The sequence below is a fragment of the Pinus tabuliformis genome, chromosome 5_2 (assembly GCF_031772625.1).
Source record: "Pinus tabuliformis cultivar Carrire ecotype Pingquan chromosome 5_2, CPIR1, whole genome shotgun sequence".
In the NCBI taxonomy this organism is placed as follows: Eukaryota; Viridiplantae; Streptophyta; class Pinopsida; order Pinales; family Pinaceae; genus Pinus; species Pinus tabuliformis.
The window spans coordinates 1003316903-1003336687 of record NC_142306.1 but is presented as its reverse complement, the minus strand read 5'-3'; the positions used below and the strand labels follow the sequence as shown (position 1 = coordinate 1003336687).

Genomic DNA, 19785 nt, shown 5'->3' with positions numbered 1-19785 from the left:
TGAAATATGCAATGGCTATTTCTAGATGGAAAATTTGTAGGCCTCATCTTCCATGAGGATTGGTTAAGGAAAGAGTGTCAATTTATTGTCTTCCATCAGGATTGGTTAAGGAAAGAGTCGATTTATTGAACTATGTTGTCAAAACCAGTCACGTGAAAGAGTCAATTTATTGAACTATGTTGTCAAAACCAATCACGTTCTGAATAATACAAAGAGCAAATAATCAGGTAACATCAGGCATTTCTAGAAACATACAATGGCTATTTTATGTGCAAAAATTTGCTAGGGCCTTATCTTCTCGTGGAAGGGAAGAGAATGTCATTTTAATAGCCACTTTGTTATGTAGCGTCACATTGCAACTAACATCAGGCATTTCTAGAAACATACAATGGCTATTTTATGTGCAAAAATTTGCAAGAGCCTTATCTTCTCGTGGAGGGGAAGAGAATGTCATTTTAATAGCCACTTTGTAATATTGCAACTAAAGAGAATGTCTACCTAAAGAGAGTGTCATTTTAATAGGTAGTGTAACATTGCAACTAATAAGGTCTACAGGGTCCTGGATAGACAGTAATCAGATGCACTGTTAAGGCTGTTAAGGATGAAACCATGATGTTTAATGAAACCATGCTTAAACATCAAAGGATAGGATTTTCCTTACATTTTCCTTGCATCGAGGGATAGGATTTTCCTGAAACAGTGAAAATCAGTGCATCGTAATTAGAAGATAAACCTGTCATGCTGTCAAAGCATCGTAATTAGAAGATAAACCTGTCATGCTGTCAAATAATACAAGGATATTTAATCAAGTAACATCAGGCATTTGTAGAAATATGCAATGGCTATTTCTAGATGGAAAATTTGTAGGCCTCATCTTCCATGAGGATTGGTTAAGGAAAAAGTGTCAATTTATTGTCTTCCATCAGGATTGGTGAAAGAAAGAGTGTCAATTTATTGAACTATGTTGTCAAAACCAGACTCGTTCTGAATAATACAAAGAGCAGATAATCAGGTAACATCAGGCATTTCTAGAAACATTCAATGGCTATTTTATGTGAAAAATTTGCAAGGGCTTTGTCTTCTCGTGGAGGGGAAGAGGATGTCATATGTAGTGTAACATTGCAACTAAAAAGGTCTACAAGGTCTTGGATAGACAGTGATCAGGTGCACTGTTAAGGCACTCCTAAATGTGAAGTCACTGATTCAATTCCCCGCCCCCGCCCTATTTGAGTGTTATTCTTTGGACATGACCAAGAGCCGAACTTTATTAATCCCAACAACAAAACACAAACAACATTGAAACTAAAAATGCATATTGTCAACACTGTATAGACAGTGATCAGGTGCACTGTTAAGGCACTCCTAGATGTGAAGTCACTGATTCAATTCCCCGCCCTCCCTATTTGAGTGTCATTCTTGGACATGACCCAGGGCCGAACTTTATTAATCCCAAAAAAAACACACAACATTGCAACTAAAAATGCATATCGTCAAATATCTCTGAAGAATCTAGGAATCTGGTGAGTAGAACTGTACAGAAGGTAAAATCACGAAGACATTGTCAAATGTCTCTAAAAAAATTTCGTGATCTGGTGAGTGGAACTGTTTCCTGCGTGCAAGGGTGGTAATCATATCAATGCATATGCTACAGAACTATTCCCTATTTTCCACTACCGGCAATTGTGTCATTAGCCATTCTTTTATGCGAATAAAAGGAAATTGATAGTTTTACAGTAAGAAAACGATTGTTCCAACATAACATTTATTTCCTAGTGTAGAGGTCCAAGAATCCTCCTCTTCCCAAACACCATCACTAAGCAGAGATGGTGCTATTCACAGTTTTCACATCAAGATCAATAGAATAAATATGACTCCATGAAATACAGAAGGAAAATTTGACAAGGAAAACATTCATCCCACACAACAGATTAAATTAAAAAATTTAATCATAATGAAATATTTAAAATAACTGCATCAAGAACAGCTATGCTGAAAAAAACATGATAAGCACTCGTCCGAATTTAAGGTATTTCGCAAATATTGTCTACACTTTTCTCTCGCTAACCTAAGAGATGGCACATTTGAACTACAAACTCTAACTTATATGTCCGCTTTAAAAATTACGAATGCCAACTGCCATACAAAAACATTCAAAAAAATGTGCTTCATGTGTTAGTTGCTCTGGTGTAAATCTGCTGACTTGAGTGAGCAGAAATCATCCTGATTGAACCTCGTGCCATCAGATCCTTGATAGCCTTTCTGGCAAGTGAACCATTAATCTGAAAAATTAAAGAACACATGAAGAATTAATAAGAACCACGTACTTATCTCCAAGTCATATTCATCGAAAAGAACAACTCTACTTGTTTTTCATGATTAAATTGACCGACTTCAGAAGAATGGCAGTAAAAGGGGAAGATGTTGTATTGGAGAAGAAAAGGTGTGTGCATGAGCACATGCTATATTATCGTGTCTTCCAAGGGCATAAACTTGGGACCGTTTCAGGAATATGGAACTAGCTTAAACATTAAAATAACAAGTAAAAATACAATAATCTTAAAAGCATTGTTATATCGAATAGTCAGTCTCTTGAAAAGCTAGGTCAAACAAAGAGTGCTTAAAGAAGAGACAGGCATGCCTATTATTCACTATGTTACTCCGCTGCTAAATTTTCAAGACCAAATATCATATTCAAGAAAAGGATAAGGATGTTTTTTTTTGCCGACTTTCATTTCGAAGAGGACAAGCCCCCAAATCTGTTATACACACTATGGTCTAATTGACAGAAAACTGTATTTCATGTTCTTTCCATTATTTTCACCATACAAGTGATTCCTATAGGACTATCAAGAAACCAGTGAAGCTTTTATTTTAGCTTTTACCCTTTGTTTACAAGACACCAGTAATACCTCAACTAAGGTTACATGTTTAGGCCAAACATATTTTTATGAGCGGTGCTATTGTTCAAACTAGGTTGTCCAGCTTGGTCTCAACTCATATGACATTTTCGTTGTCTAATCAAAAAAACATGAATTAACAAGACTTCTACAAACTCAGTGCAGCATATTAACATAAAGCATCAGAAACATGAGCAAATTTATAGAGCTTCCGAATAAATAAATAACAATGCAGGGTATAAACCTTATAAAAATTGTAATTATTATCATTCATGCTACTACTGCAAGTTGCCCCAAACAGATGACCTCCGAAGAAATTGAAATAGCATTCTCCAACATTATAGTTGCCAACTTACCAGGCATGAAAGATTCAGGATATGTAGTAGCTAGAGAATACAACGAAGATGCCTTCCAAATTTTATAATTAAAAATTATTAGAAAACCTCTGTAGCATACATAGGATGTACTGAATTGATGAGGTGTTCAGAACATAACAAAATAGTATTGGTGGGTTAAAAATAAATCAATAACAGAAAATGCCTTCATCTGCATGAGAGACTCATCCGTCAAGCTTAACTGGCGCTCGTGCAAAAGCATGCCCATTGCCAATCATTAGACCAAACCCAAATCTGTAGGAACATATTTGTACCCAAATCCATTTCCACTTTGAAAGTCCATTTGAATGTTTCCTCACAAAAAGAGAACACTGGTAATGTGCAGGATGCAAGCCTCAAAAAGAGGACAACAATTTTCTCCAATATCTGAACGATTTTATCATTCACTGTGTTTCAATGCTTAGGGTGGACTACTTCCAGCAATTCCTTCCAATAGAGATTAGCTTTTGACAAAGTTCCTAATAATCTGGGCGTTGCAGGGAATGAGAGTATTTGATCTTGAGCTGGTGAAGCCTAGGTTTCAAACGGAACCCTTTGACAAAGTTCCTGATTGGTTGCATTATTGATGCATTATTGAACCACCCTCATCGGTTCCTAATTCACTACAACCCACAATGACATAGCCAACCCCAAAGCTAACAAAAATCCCTGCTTGCAGGAATAGAACCTTTTAAAACACGTTTGAACCTACAGTACAACATAACACAGAATACCTACTTGAAATCACAGATTTAACTAAATAGTAGATCTCAACTCGAAGTCTACAGATTAATTGAAGTAATCCATTTCAAAGTTACAAATTTATCTTCTTTGGAATTAACAGCTTTGATTTAACAATGGATCTATGCTTGATTCACGATTTATTTATAAGAAAAATAGCCCACAAAAAATCAAGAGAAAAAAAATGCAATAACTTACCCTTAGCCTGTCTGACAAAATGGAAGGGGTGATGAGCTTGTATTTGGGCGCTTCAGAGAGAAGCTTATCATAAGTTGCCTGATCAAACAGCACCATATTGTTCACCTTCTCCTTTTGCTTTCCTTTGCTCCATTTCTACACCGTGACAGAAGCTAGAAAGGGTCAATTCTTAAATATAATAATAAAAGAACCTTAAAACTATTCACTAACGACGAGGGAACTTCCATTGTGATTTATGCTACCTTCTTCTTCTGTTTGCCACCGCCAGACTTGGCAGGCTTGGAGGATGGGGGGGGAGCCTTGTCCTTCTTCGGTGCCTGTAAAAATTCACAAAAATCCCCATTATTCAATAAAAAAGCTCATACCCTTAATACCCGTTATAAGTTTTATGGTATAGGTTGCCATGAACGCTGAGAACATGAGAATAAAAATCCTAAAATACAGCAGCACCCGACCAAACGGGCATTAAACTGACTGTATTTGCAGAATACTGGTAGAAAGATAGCCACCAACCATTTTAAGTTACAGGGGAATGAAATGGCCGCTGTTTTGTCTCCTCCGATGAGAAACACAGGGATGGTCGCAAGGCTATAACAGCGTTCTAATGAAGACGGAGTGAATGTTATAGACTGAAAACCCTAATGCAGAAGATGGAGTGAATATTATAGACTGAAAACCCTAATCCAGCTCGAACCTAGGTCGATAAAAGCCGGTGTGAACACTAAGCTTTGATGTTTCGGTGGGGTAGGGTTTATCGGGATTGAACCATTATACCTCCTCTATAATGTGGTCACATGAGCTGGCCCGATAAAGAAATAACGATAAAGGAAAATACAAGGAGTCGACTTATGGGTGATGTTGAAGAGGAGAATTAATACGGGACAAAATCTTTGCTAAATTTTCATCTCTGCTAAATTTTTTATATTTCTGGTAGATTTGTTTTAGTGTAGAAAATAACTTTTGGTTTTGATAATGAATTATACTTATTGGTTTCGAATTCATCGCTTAAATATTTTTTTAATGGAAAAACTTTAATTAAAATAATAATTATTCATAAGTAGCTTTTTATTATTATTAATTTTCAATTTTAAAATTCAAATTAAAAGACATAATTATTTATAAAAAGAATTTCTATAAAAAAATCATAATTATTCATAAAATAGAATTTTATAAAATCACGTATACTGGAATTAGGATGGAAATGTTGGACAGATGTTACTTTTAACAATAAAATCACATATACCGGAATTATGGTGGAAATGTTGGATAGATGTCACTTTTAACACATGTTTTCACATAATTAGTGGTTCTTAATTAGGTCGATAGGCCTTTCCTATGTATCAACTTTTCGTCAACACTTTTACCCTGAACCATTCGATCAAGTGAGACACTTTCAACCATTGATTTGAAGTGTCATCTGGCAAGCATGCACTGCACTTTGACTGCTTTTTCCAAATATATGAGTTGCCTTCTTTTCACCTCCTAGTTTTGTTGTGCATTGAACCTGGCCCTTTGAGTTGCCTTACTACTTTTTCCCATTCTTTTATGTCACTCTTGAAGATATTTTTACTGCTTTTTCCCTGCCAGTTGTTGTTCTTCTTCTTCTTCCCTGGCTTTTGGCAAGCACTGTTCTTCTTCCCTAGCTTTTGGCAAGCACTGAGCTTCATCTACCATCGCCTCACAAATTGTCATGGGCTGCGCGTGTTTCTGGATAACAAGGAACTTCACACGGGAGATACTCTGTCCCCTGCAATCCTCGGAGCCATTCAAAGTGCGTCAGTTCATATTGCCCTTTTTACTGAGCGTTATGCTGAATCCCCTTGGTGTTTGGAAGAGCTGCGTTGGATTTTGAGATCATATCACAAGCGTAACTTGAAGATAATTCCTGTGTTTTGTGACGTTGAGCCTAAAGACCTTCGTTACGTTGAGAGTGGGCGTTACGCTAAAGCCTTTGAAGAACACCAACGCAAAGGCAGAGTCGCGGTGGAATGCATCCAGACGTGGAAGGCAGCCCTTAACCAAGCCTCCCACATTTCTGGTCTGCTATTTAAATCGAATTAAAGGTAAAACCCTTTTATTTTCTTACAAGTCCATTGATTTTATAGTCTGCGAACAAATGTATTGTGAAACAAATAATCCTTTTTAACTGATGGATTTGCTTGGAGAGGCCAAATACTATGGAAAATTTGCTAGAATTCTAGTGATATAGAAAAATAACGTCTCATCTTTCCAGAACTGTGATGAAATTTTCAAATTTTTAAGAATTTCATTGGGGATTAGACAAAATCTATATGAACGGATTCTGCTATGCATAGATTATTGCTTTGCTTTAGTTTATAAATTATTTGTTATATATTTTTGGAGGAACCGCATATTTTTCTGTAAAATTTCTTCAGAATGAGATAGGTATTTGTTAGAATCATAGATTTGAGTTATAAATTCTCCACAAAGTTATTTGAATCATATTCAACTCATGCTTCAAATTTCTGACAAATTTTTATTAACTCTATAATTAAAAAACTGTTTATTACCCAATTAACTCAACTCCATTAACCTGCCCAAAACAAAATTTCACAATACTAGCATCCTTTCTAAAAATTTTATCTTCCTTCTTATCATGAAAGCCTGGAATTCGTCGGATCGAAACGGAGAATTTCAAGTTTTCGCTGAAGTGCGATCATATGTAACAAAAGTTAAACCGAAATTTTGTTATTTCAAAAATATTATCTTATTTTCGAAACCTTGGTCTTCATTACGATGTAGTATAATCATATGGTTAGCATTAATCATATTTTCTAGGATGATGGCTCTAAAAGGTTTTTTTGAGTGCATCTTTATGAAAAAATAGGATGATATTTTTGTTTATTAATAAAAATTACAAATTTAAAAAAAAAAAAAAAAAAAAAAATAGTTTATATATCAATTTAAAAAATAAATAAATAAATAAAATAAAATCAATCTTACTGTGAGTGTTTGTAAAAGATATAACTAAATAAACCAAAACATTTTATCCAAATAGTGTGTGGTAAGCAAAAATATAACTTTAGATGACTTATTGTTGGAGCCTAAGGGAACCTATTGAATTAAGCGAACAATGACCCTGGAATCACTGATACAGGGCTACGCTTCAGGCCCTTGAACGAACTTAATTTCTAGATTTTCCAGCACAGAAAATGAGATTTTTAAATTTTTTTGGCAAGTTTATGAGGAAAGGATATGCGAGTTTTTAATTTTGTTTGGTAAGTTTATGAGTAATTACGTGAGTAGAGGTATTTTTAAGATTTGATGAAGTTGAGAAAGAACAAGCTCATTTTTTATCTTTTATTAAGTTTTGGAATGTTCCAGTGGAAAGAAGTTAACAGAAAAAGCTTGAATGAAGTGTCATCTGGCAAGCATGCACTGCACTTTCACTGCTTTTTCCAAATATATGAGTTGCCTTCTTTTCACCTCCTAAGTTTGCTGTGCATTGAACCTGGCCCTTTGAGTTGCCTTATTGCTTTTTCTCATTCTTTTATGTCACTTTTGAAGATATTTTTACTACTTTTTCCCTCCCAGTTGTTGTTCTTCTTCTTCTTCCCTGGCTTTTGGCAAGCACTGAACTTCATCTACCATCGCCTCACAAATTGTCATGGGCTGCGTGTGTTTCTGGATAACAAGGAACTTCACATGGGAGATACTCTATCCCCTGCAATCCTCGGAGCCATTCAAAGTGTGTCAGTTCATATTGCCCTTTTTACTGAGCGTTATGCTGAATCCCCTTGGTGTTTAGAAGAGCTGCGTTGGATTTTGAGATCATATCACAAGCATAACTTGAAGATAATTCATGTGTTTTGTGACGTTGAGCCTAAAGACCTTCGTTACATTGAGAGTGGACATTACGCTAAAGCCTTTGAAGAACACCAACACAAAGGCAGAGTCGCGGTGGAATGCATCCAGACATGGAAGGCAGCCCTTAACCAAGCCTCCCACATTTATGGTCTGCTATTTAAATAGAATTAAAGGTAAAACCCTTTTATTTTCTTACAAGTCCATTGATTTTATAGTCTGCGAACAAATGTATTGTGAAACAAATAATCCTTTTTAACCGATGGATTTGCTTGGAGAGGCCAAATACTGTGGAAAATTTGCTAGAATTTTGGTGATATAGAAAAATCACGTCTCATCTTTCCAGAACTGTGATGAAATTTTCAAATTTTTAAGAATTTCATTGGGGATTAGACAAAATCTATATGAACGGGTTCTGCTATGCATAAATTATAATAAAATTTGCTTTGCTTTAGTTTATAAATTATTTGTTATATATTTTGGAGGAACCGCATATTTTTCTGTAAAATTTCTTCAGAATGAGATAGGTATTTGTTAGAATCATAGATTTGAGTTATAAATTCTCCACAAAGTTATTTGAATCATATTCAACTCATGCTTCAAATTTCTGACAAATTTTTATTAACTCTATAATTAAAAAAATGTTTATTACCCAATTAACTCAACTCCATTAACCTGCCCAAAATAAAAAAATTTCTAAAAATTTTATCTTCCTTCTTATCATGAAAACCTGGAATTCGTCGGATCGAAACGGAGAATTTCAAGTTTTCGCTGAAGTGCGATCATATGTAACAAAAGTTAAACCGAAATTTTGTTATTTCAAAAATATTATCTTATTTTCGAAACCCTGGTCTTCATTGCGATGCAGTATAATCATATGGTTAGCATTAATCATATTTTCTAGGATGATGGCTCTACAAGGTTTTTTTGAGTGCATCTTTATGAAAAAATAGGATGATATTTTTATTTATTAATAAAAATTACAATTTTTTCTTAAAAAAAATAGTTTATATATCAATTTAAAAAAAATAAAAAAAAAATAAAAAAAATCAATCTTATTGTGAGTGTTTGTAAAAGATATAACTAAATAAACCAAAACATTTTATCCAAATAGTGTGTGGTAAGCAAAAATATAACTTTAGATGACTTATTGTTGGAGCCTAAGGGAGCCTATTGAATTAAGCGAACAATGACCCTGGAATCACTGATACAAGGCTATGCTTCAGGCCCTTGAACGAACTTAATTTCTAGATTTTCCAGCACAGAAAATGAGATTTTTAAATTTTTCTAGCAAGTTTATGAGGAAAGGATATGCGAGTTTTTAATTTTGTTTGGTAAGTTTATGAGTAATTACATGAGTAGAGGTATTTTTTTTAAGATTTGATGAAGTTGAGAAAGAACAAGCTCATTTTTTATCTTTTATTAAGTTTTGGAATGTTCCAGCGAAAAGAAGTTAACAGAAAAAGCTTGAATGAACATCCGACGAATGTAATTTCATAACATTTTTCAAAAACAAACCTACAAAATTTTGGACCAACTGGATTTTATGTTGAAATGGTTTGATACACCTCATTTTGGGATGGTTTGATTTTCCTTTCATTCATTTACTGCATATGAGTTGTGACCAAGCCTAGCATAACATGTAGTATTTAAGATTTCAGATCTGAGCATCAAAGATTGAATATATATTTTAGTGCTCGGTGCAATGCATGAGTATAATCTTCAGAGCTTCACAACTAAATTTGAACAAATCAAGAATTTTTTTATTTGATTCAGCAATGGCTGATATGAAATCCCCTGTTCTTCCTGTAGAAGAATTCCATTCCTAATTTCAGATCCCATCGAAAAGGAAATGGATCTTGAAATTTGAAACAGTTTCCAAACTTCCAGCGCTATTTTGACCCCCTGATCCCCCCCAAAATTGATTTTTTAATGAAAAGTTCCCCAAACCTTAAGTGCCTAAAGGCTAAAATGTGAAACTTTATTCTTGGTCAATGTCTGATCTATCCTTTTGTCGAGATCTGCTCTTGAGGTCTGATCTATAAACATTAGATCTCAATGTCTACTCTGAAGGTTTGATCTATGATTTTGGTCGAGCTTTGCTATCAAGGTGTGATCTATCTTTATGTGCCATGAAGTTGCTCACTTCACCCACACTGTTATTAAGTCCCGCTATAGCCCTCAAGAAAACCACTTTATTCACTGTTCATATGGACATGGCTCACAAAAATGTTGTATGACCTAGTTTATGCTTATGCTGAAATGGTCCTTAAAATGATCAAATATCAATGATGCTTATAGCTTATCAAATTATCAGTTATGATACATGGATGGTTAATACTACTAGAAACATGCATGAGGAATCACTTCTTTGGTTATGATTAGTTGTCATTCCTGAATGGCTTTGATATTTGTTCTTATCTATTATGGATTTCAAATTCAATTATTGTTGCCAGTAACTATTGCTGCACTTTATTCGGTTTGTGCTTTAAAATGTGCTATCAAATGTGCAGCTGAATACTGATGGAATTTCTACTGTTATTACTGAGTCGTAGCTGCTACTGCTGAGTTTATTGATGTCACTACTGTTTTCTTTGTTATTTGCTACTATTAGCACACTATCAGGTTTAGATTTGTGCTTTAAAATGTGCTATCAAATGTGCAGCTGAATACTGATGGAATTTCTACTATTATTACTGAGTCGTAACTGCTACTGCTGAGTTTATTGATGTCACTGTTAGCTCTGCTACATGTTGCTGATTTTCAAAGAGTGGAAGTAAGCTCGGTCCTAGTTTCTTGCTCAGAAGAGGTCTGCACCAGTTATCGTCCTCCTCCTTCACCTCGCTTACTCCCTTTCACCTCGCTGCCTCCATTTTTCCCCTTCACTTCGCCTATATTCTCATACTCATGCGATCTTCATTTTACCTATGTAACCCTGTATACACCCGCTTTCCCTCAGGTTCCACATGCCATGTCACAATCGCAATCGCAGCTTTCAGGAGGTCTTTTATAAGTCATGTCTGTAACATCGCCGATGGCCGATTGCCCCTAGTGGATGCGATATGATTATAAACTATTGTTAATGACTCCGTCAAGTCCATAGCTCCATTGCAATCGGCACTTTCATGTGGCAAGACTTCTCGGCTTGCGACCTGCGATGGATAAGATGACAGGTTAAGTCATGTTGTAATGTAGCATCGGGTCCGGGCTTTAATCGCTATCGCAAATCACCCAGCGTAAAGGCCCAAACCCCTTGACTTCTGCCAATGCGATATTAAAAGCAGTTAATTCCTTATCGGGTCCGGGTTTAGTCGTTAATCGCAATCGCATCCATGTGTGTATAAGGCCCAAACCCCTTGACTTTCGCCGATGCGATATTGCGATCGCTCCTCCGCCGTCCGATCAGTCTCGAAAATATCTAACGGCCCACACCCTTTTCGCTCTCATATCTCCCAATACCTCCTGCCGAGAGATCTCCACCGTCTATTCATTCGATCCAATGACATTCGCTCCTCCTGCGTTCACAAACCGCCCGCGCGTTAGCTCGCGATAAAGTGGTTTTTGATCGTTCCTGTCTGCCACACGTCTCCCGAGAACTCGCATCGCTCGCCCTCGTACCTTTACCGCTCACCCACCAAAAGTGGTGCAATACATACCGCTTATCGCCCACTCGCCTGTCCCCGCTCGTTATCTCCCGTGCATCTTCTCTACCCGATCACCGTTGGATCTGTCCCCACTTGATCCAACGGCTCACGTTTGTCTGCTCCCGCTTCCACTCGATTATTCTCACCAACAGATCTCTGCCCTCCATTCACCTGATCCAACGACTGATATTTGTTCTGCCATGCAATCAGCTCATCCATAGCTTGTCCCGTGCATCCGAAGGAAGAAGGTGGCTAGTATTCAACACTCTACGCAGTTAATCTTCAAGCACCGCATTCAACAAACAGGATGGCCAAGAAGGGAAAGGATCAACCTCGAGCAGATAAACACATTTATCAGTTATGGACCACCTGCTCGAGAAGTACACCAGAGCATCCGAGAAGATCAATTTTGTTCATTGAAGCAAGCAGATTGTAGTAGAGACGCCATCAGAGAGTTAAAGCGGTTGGTGGTCCATTATGACCCCTCCCCGCTTAGAATAGCAGAACATTTTGTAAAGAAACTCTATATATACCCAGAAAATAGATGTAATCAAGGTTGATGGTTGTAGTTTTGATGTAAGGTTCAACTTCTGGAGACTGTAACTACTTTGATACTTGCAGCGTCTGGTCTTCATTTTTAGCTAATACAAGCTTCTTTTGTTGTTAATTGCTCACTTTCCACTTCTATTCTATTCTAGGTTGTGCCTGTTATGCAGTTTTCATGTACTCCTGATGTTTAGCATTAGAGGAGCTATCATCCTACCTCTGTGTTAAAATCTTGTATGTATCAATGAATGTGTTATTCAGGTTTCTGTTTACTTAGTGCCAAAGAGTTGTCATCCTGTCTGCGCATTAGGAAATAGATTTGCAGACCTCTTTACTAGTCGCAGCCGGCCATCACATGGTCTTATGCATCTGCTGGTGTGGTCAGTATTCTCCATGTTCACCTAATCCTCAAACTGTGAGTAATTCGTGGTCTAAAGCCTTGTAGTCTGGGGGTGTTCACCCATGTCTGGAGTTAAGCATAGTAGAAGTGGTTATCTGGCTTGAACAAGCATCATTCCTTCCATTCATCCATTTCCAACATTTTGTTGAGTTTGTAATGTTCCCGAGCATCTCCGAGATACAACCTAGGAGAGTTTCTTGGGCTGATAACATTAATTGGCGCCGTTGCCAAGGAGAGGAGATTGAAGCTCAGCTTCCCTGAGAGAACGACACAGTTCCATGCTTTGATGATAGACAGAGTTTGGACACATTTCTGGTTGTAATCATTTATCTAGCGACTCTACTGGAGGAAGACCAACCTTTGGCGACTCCACATTGCATTTCTAACTCAGTTTGTGAGACATACTCGAAGAAATCCTCAGAAATCACCAGCTGTCCCAATGCCTGAACCTGAGAAGATTGTTAAGCCGAAGAAAACTGTGCAAAAAGGAGCATCAAGATCAGGTAAGCCCAAAAAATCCCATGTATCTCTGCTAGTGAAGAAATACCTTCAGAGATTCATAGAGCTCCTTGTTCAATAAGTCCCTCGTACAGTCCATCAGTGCCCTCTTGCTTTGTTGATCGTTTCTCAGCCTTCTATCATCCAAACGACCAGTACCCTTCCACCTTTCCCAGTCATGGCAGGCCAGCAGGCACCCACAAAGATGGAAAGAATCATAGCTGTTAGATATGGACCCTTGGTCTTGCCTGTTCCTTTAAATGCCATGCCTGCAGGAGATTATCAGAAATATATGCCTAAGTTTACTGGTACAGAGGGAGTATCAGCTAAAGAGCATCTAGAGTCCTTTTATAGCTATGCTGATAATCTAGATATTAATGAAGATGATGTGTGGATGAGGGTTTTTGTCCAAAGCCTAGATGGAGAAGCTAGAAAATGGTTCAGAGAATTAACCCCTAGGTCTATAGTAGACATTGAGGCCTTATATGATGTGTTCCTAAAGCATTGGGGGGATAAGAAAGATCTGCTTTATTATCATACTGAATTTGGGAACTTGCAGAGGGAAAATGGTGAACTGCTATCTGATTTCAACAAGAGATTCAACCATTTGTACAGCAGAATACCATATGAAGTGAAACCTACCCCTACTTCTGCTATGCTTACTTATGCCAATGCCTTCGATTCTCGTTTCTGTTTGTTACTCAGGGAAAGAAGATGTGATTCTTTGGCTGATATGCAAGATGCAGCCTTTGAAGTAGAATCAAACATCATAGCTGCAGAGAGGCTCGGAGGTGATGTTGATAGGAGAAGACAGGGAGGAGAGCTCTCATCATCCTCAGATCTTAAGATCGATAAAATGGCCAGGATGTTAGAGTCATTAGCCTCTGAAGTTTCCAAATTAAAGGCTGAGTAGCATTCTGAGGAAGCAGGAGCTCCTAGTACCTTTGCTCTTCCAAAGCCAAATCTATATAGAGGAGCAAAGGAGCAGTTGCAGATTTTGCAAAGAAACAAAGATGCAAATGAAGACAAAAGGGTGAAGACCCTTTTTCAGAGTATAGTCATGGAGGAAGAGCGTTTTGAAGAAGAGGATGAGGTCCATGGTATGGAAGATAAGGGCAGTGCCCCTTTCTTAACCCGAGTTGCCTATGAAAAGTCATTATCGAGAGGCACTGCTCGTGAGTTTGTTGTACTTGCAGAACAAAAAGCTTATCAGCAGCAGGTCCCACCATCCTCGAAGAATCTGAGCCCGAAGCCAGCCAAGCCTCTAATGACTATGTAGATCTGCAAATTGACCAACCTGCTGTTATCCCCAGCCTAGTGATCAAAAAGGGTGAAATCAACTCCCCATCATCTTATGTTTCTCTGTCTGCTCAAGAGACAATCCTACATAATTGCCCCCAGAACACTGGAGCCAGTCATAATTCAATGCCCAAGGCTGATATGGATAATCTCAGTCTTGATATTCCGAAGCCTGCCCAGTTGGCCTCCACACAGCTTGAAAGGGCAGTTTGCCAGATCACAGAGGAAGAGGATGCACAGTTTCTGGACACCTCCTTGGATGTGGACTGTTCTAAGAAAGATGCAGGAGCAGATGAAGTCTTTGTGTCCCCCACACAAGAGTACAGTGGTTCACCATTCATATTGATTGTGCAGGCCACAAACGACATAGACAAGTACACAGCAATTGTTATTATTCAGCAGGTGTACAAAGGCTCCCATGAAGAACATCCAAGGATGAGAGCATACAGAGAGGGGATGAAGTATAAGCCATCTCTACCTGATAAGGTCAAATGCCCGAAACTTTTTGAGGTAGAGGATCAAATAAATCCAATTTTGCAGATCTTTGATGAACCGGCTCATAGGCCGGCCGAGAGGAGGAGAAACAGTTTTGATGGTCCAGTAGATGGCCAGTTTTTGAAGATTTATATTGTTTAAGGTTTTCGAGCCTTAATGATTGTAAGCATGTTCTTTTACAGGTTTTAGCGTAGACTTAATTAGACTCCATGCCCAATGGAATACTAGGCAATGTTTTTAAGCTTGTTTTGTATGAAGGCATTGGTCTGCAGTTCTTGAGACCTCACAGGGAGGATCTCATCCCCAGAAGGAGCCAGTGTTAGCTCTGCTACATGTTGCTGATTTTCAAAGAGTGGAAGTAAGCTCGGTCCTGGTTTCTTGCTCAGAAGAGGTCTGCACCGGTTATCATCCTCCTTCTCCTTCACCTCGCTTACTCCCTTTCACCCCGCTGCCTCTGTTTTTCCCCTTCACTCTGCCTATATTCTCATACTCCTGCGATCTTCATTTTACCTCTGTAACCCTGTATAAACCCGCTTTCCCTCAGGTCCCACATGCCACGTCACAATCGCAATCGCAATCGCAGCTTTCAGGAGGTCTTTTATAAGTCATGTCTATAACATCGCCGATGGCCGATTACCGATTGCCCCTAGTGGATGCGATATGATTATAAACTGTTGTTAATGACTCCGTCGGGTCCATAGCTCCATCGCAATCGACACTTTCATGTGGCAAGACTTCTCGGCTTGCGACCTGCGACGGATGCGATGACAGGTTAAGTCATGTTGTAATGTAGCATCGGGTCCGGGCTTTAATCGCTATTGCAAATCGCCCAGCGTAAAGGCCCAAACCCCTTGACTTCCACCGATGCGATATTAAAAGCAGTTAATTCCTTATCGAGTCCGAGTTTAGTCGTTGATCGCAATCGCATCCATGTGTGTATAAGGCCCAAACCCCTTGACTTCCGTCGATGCGATATTGCGATCGCTCCTCCGTCGTCCGATCAGTCCCGACAAGATCCAATGGCCCACGCCCTTTTCGCTCTCATATCTCCCGATACCTCCTGCCGAGAGATCTCCGCCATCTATTCATTCGATCCAATGGCATTCGCTCCTCCCGCGTTCACAAACCGCCCGCGCGTTAGCTCGCGATAAAGCGGTTTTCGCTCGTTCCTATCTGCCACGCGTCGCCCGATAACTCGCATCGCTCGCCCTCGTACCTTTACCTCTCACCCACCAAAAGCGGTGCGATACATACCGCTTACCGCCCATTCGCCCGTCCCCACTCGTTATCTCCCGTGTATCTTCTCTGCCCGATCACCGTTGGATCTGTCCGCACTTGATCCAACGGCTCACGTTTGTCTGCTCCTGCTTTCGCTCAATTCTTCTCGCCAACAGATCTCTACCCTTCATTCACCTGATCCAACAGCTGATATCTTTTCCGCCATGCAGTCAGCTCATCCATAGCCTGTCCCGTGCATCTGAAGGAAGAAGGTGGCTAGTATTCAACACTCTGCGCAGTTAATCTTCAAGCACCGCATTCAACAAACAGGATGGCCGAGAAGGGAAAGGACCATCCTTGAGCAGATACACACATTTATCAGTTATGGAACTCCTTCCATATAACACTCCACCTGCTCGAGAAGTACAGTAGAGCATCCAAGAAGATCAATTTTGTTCATTGAAGCAAGCAGATTGTAGCAGAGATGCAATCAGAGAGTTAAAGCGGTTGGTGGTCCATTATGATCCCTCCCCGCTTAAAATAGCAAAACATTTTGTAAAGAAACTCTATATATACCCAGAAAACAGATGTAATCAAGGTTGATGGTTGTAGTTTTGATGTAAGGTTCAACTTCTAGAGACTGTAACTACTTTGATACTTGCAGCGTCTAGTCTTCATTTTCAGCTAATACAAGCTTCTTTTGTTGTTATTTGCTCACTTTCCACTTCTATTCTATTCTAGGTTGTGCCTATTATGCATTTTTCATGTACTCCTGATGTTTAGCATTAGAGGAGCTGTCATCCTACCTCTGTGTTAAAATCTTGTATGTGTCAATGAATGTGTTATTCAGGCTTCTGTTTACTTAGTGCCAGAGAGCTGTCATCCTGTCTATGCATTAGGAAATAGATTTGCAGACCTCTTTACTGGTTGCAACCGGCCATCACATGGTCTTGTGCATCTGCTGGTGTGGTCAGTATTCTCCATGTTCACCTAATCCTCAAACTGTGAGTAATTTGTGGTCTAAAGCCTTGTAGTCTGGGGGTGTTCACCCATGTCTGGAGTTAAGCATAGTAGAAGTGGTTATCTGGCTTGAACAAGCATCATTCCTTCCATTCATCCATTTCCAACATTTTGTTGAGTTTGTAATGTTCCCGAGCATCTCCGAGATACAACCTAGGAGAGTTTCTTGGGGTGATAACAATCACTACTGTTTTCTTTGTTATTTGCTACTATTATGTTCTTCTGCGTTTACACGCTGCTCTGTTCTCTTTTTCGCTTCTAGTATAAAGAACTTACATTCCCAGTCTATTATGTCTCCTATATCGTTTACTCTATTTCAGATTTAATAAGCTGTACAATATCAATAGCAGCCCAGAAGGTGGACCGACCTTTTATAAAAATTCAACAATTCCAACTTCATAAGTCTATTAGCCTCTCTTTGTACCTTTTTGGGACAATCGCTAGTCATGTATTCATGTAGTGACAAATCACAAAGAATTAAACAAAGATGATCAGAAACGACTCACTTAATCTTACTCATATATTCAGGTAATGACAAATCATAACGTATTAAACAAAGATGATAGAAAACGACTCGCAGAAGACGAGCACTATTGTAATTACATGGGGAAAAAGTGGTTGTGTTTATTGTGCTCTAAACCAAAATGGTGATGATAATTTTTTGGTTTTTATTTTAAAATTAAATTAAAATTATTGCTTTTTATGTGAATAATTGATGATAAATTGTATTATTTTGGGGAGTTCAGAGGACTAGTTATATTTCTTTTAAAATTTTGTTTAGGATAAAAGTTTTAAGGATATTAATATCTTGAAAGATTGCTTTCTCTATTATTTCCAAATAACTTAATTAAAAAAATGAATTATATGAAAAAATGCTTTTTATGTAAGTGGTTTTCAGTTATAGCCATTGGAATGCCTTTGAAATATATAAATGTAAGTTTATTTACTATATATATATATATATGGAATATATAGTTTAATTATATATATTTATGATATTATATATAGTTATTTTTTAAGAGGAAGGAAGAATTTAAATTGTTTTATATATATATAAAAGTTATTTTAGTAAAACTGATTGGTTTTTTGTTTTAGACGTTAAAGACGTTATATATAGTATCATAGCTATAGGTTACACAAGCCTAGATTTATCTATCTTTGGATCTATCATGTATCCAGAGGGATCAAATCCCTCCACATGTAAACATTTATTCAAATTATTAATGTAAACTTATTAAATCTAATAATATTAGATTTAATAATAATAATATTCATATTAATAATATTCATCAACCTCACCCTAGAAGATCAAAAGTATCTCTCTGTTTTAACTAGCTCAAAGAAGAAAATTAATATAGCCAAGATTAGAACGAACTCTCATGAGCTCCATAGTGAAACGGGTCGTTGGGTAGTTCCTAAAGCACCATGGATGGAAAGGTTCTGCCATCTCTGTGAGAATACGAACATCGAGGATGAAAATCACTTCCTCTTAGAGCGCCCCGCTTACAACCACATTAGATCTCAGTTTCAAAATCTTGCAATACTGACCTTCCTAGCCTTTTACCTTGTCAAAATCACAATGAGCTCCGGAGGCTTCTCTCCAAGCTTTGGTCTCAATGGACATTAACCACCACCACCATCATCATCATTAATATTAACATTAATATTAATATTAGTTTTAATGTTGTTTTTTACATGGTATGCTAGTTACACTATTTATATAAAACAACATCAAATTAATATTTTCAAATATTTCAACTTTCACTTAGAAATATTTATGTCTTTACTAATTTTAACATATCTATAGGATAAAGTTTTTATTCATTTTACAAATATTTAGTAAAAAAAAAATATTGAAATATTTTGGAGCAAGATTTTGTGTGTTTGATTAAATGATGGGGATTATTCCCCAAAAAGCCACACTATAATGAGCCAAGAATTAGGCACAAAGAATGACTAATAAAACTAAAAAAAGAAGGATAATTGAGCGAAAATTATACTCAAATTATCAATTAAAACTTCTAATAAAATCATCGAAATGTTGGCAAGTTGTAATAAAATATCATGATTAAAGAGAGATTAATATTGGTAATAGAAAGTGTGTAGTATATTTGAAAAATTTAAGCTGAAAGTGACATAATAATAGTATCTTGGTTACTCAAAGATGCCAACTAAACATGGAAGCACTTCGGAATAGCATTGCTGACACTCAAAAGATATCAGCCTCACCTCAAATTTAGTAAGTGTAAATTAATCAAGAAATTAGGGTCAACCTTACGAACATGAAGTGAAATTGACCCTTAAAATAGAAAAAGAGATCAAATAAATTTCAAATTGTCATACCTGAAAGGAAGAGGGCATTAGATTGTTATTAGTATTTTTTTAGTGAAAAAAAAACATGATGATATATTATAGGTAAAATCTATATGATAATACATACAATCATCTATCTACAGATATATAGTGAACCACCCAGTTCACTGCCAAGCTTAACTCGATTGCGGGTTCGATGCGCCTGTTGACGTGGCCAGTGGGGCCCTCTTACATCTCCGTTACGGTTTCCGTTTGCATAGACAAATAGACCTGCCATTGAACTCAGAAAACTCCTAATGAATTTGGCATCGTGAAAC

The 19785-nt window shown here is 37.6% G+C and overlaps 1 protein-coding gene across 1 annotated transcript; it reads right to left on the bottom strand.

The window, feature by feature from the left end:
- Positions 1–1928: 1928 nt before the first annotated feature.
- Positions 1929–4933, bottom strand: LOC149162673 (small ribosomal subunit protein eS25). Its single transcript, XM_089437339.1, has 4 exons — positions 4724–4933; positions 4453–4527; positions 4211–4345; positions 1929–2279 (listed from the first exon to the last, which is right to left on the bottom strand). The coding sequence occupies exons 1-4, from the start codon at positions 4724–4726 to the stop codon at positions 2166–2168; spliced, it is 327 nt and encodes a 108-aa protein (XP_089293465.1). The 5' UTR covers positions 4727–4933; the 3' UTR covers positions 1929–2165.
- Positions 4934–19785: the final 14852 nt, after the last annotated feature.

Bases quoted from the DNA above. Each gene is read 5' to 3' on its own strand.
- LOC149162673 (XM_089437339.1), bottom strand. The intron at 4,346-4,452 runs GTAGCATAAATC...GTCACGGTGTAG, and splicing joins GTGGCAAACAGAAGAAGAAG to AAATGGAGCAAAGGAAAGCA. The intron at 2,280-4,210 runs GTAAGTTATTGC...TTAATTTTTCAG, and splicing joins TTTTGTCAGACAGGCTAAGG to ATTAATGGTTCACTTGCCAG.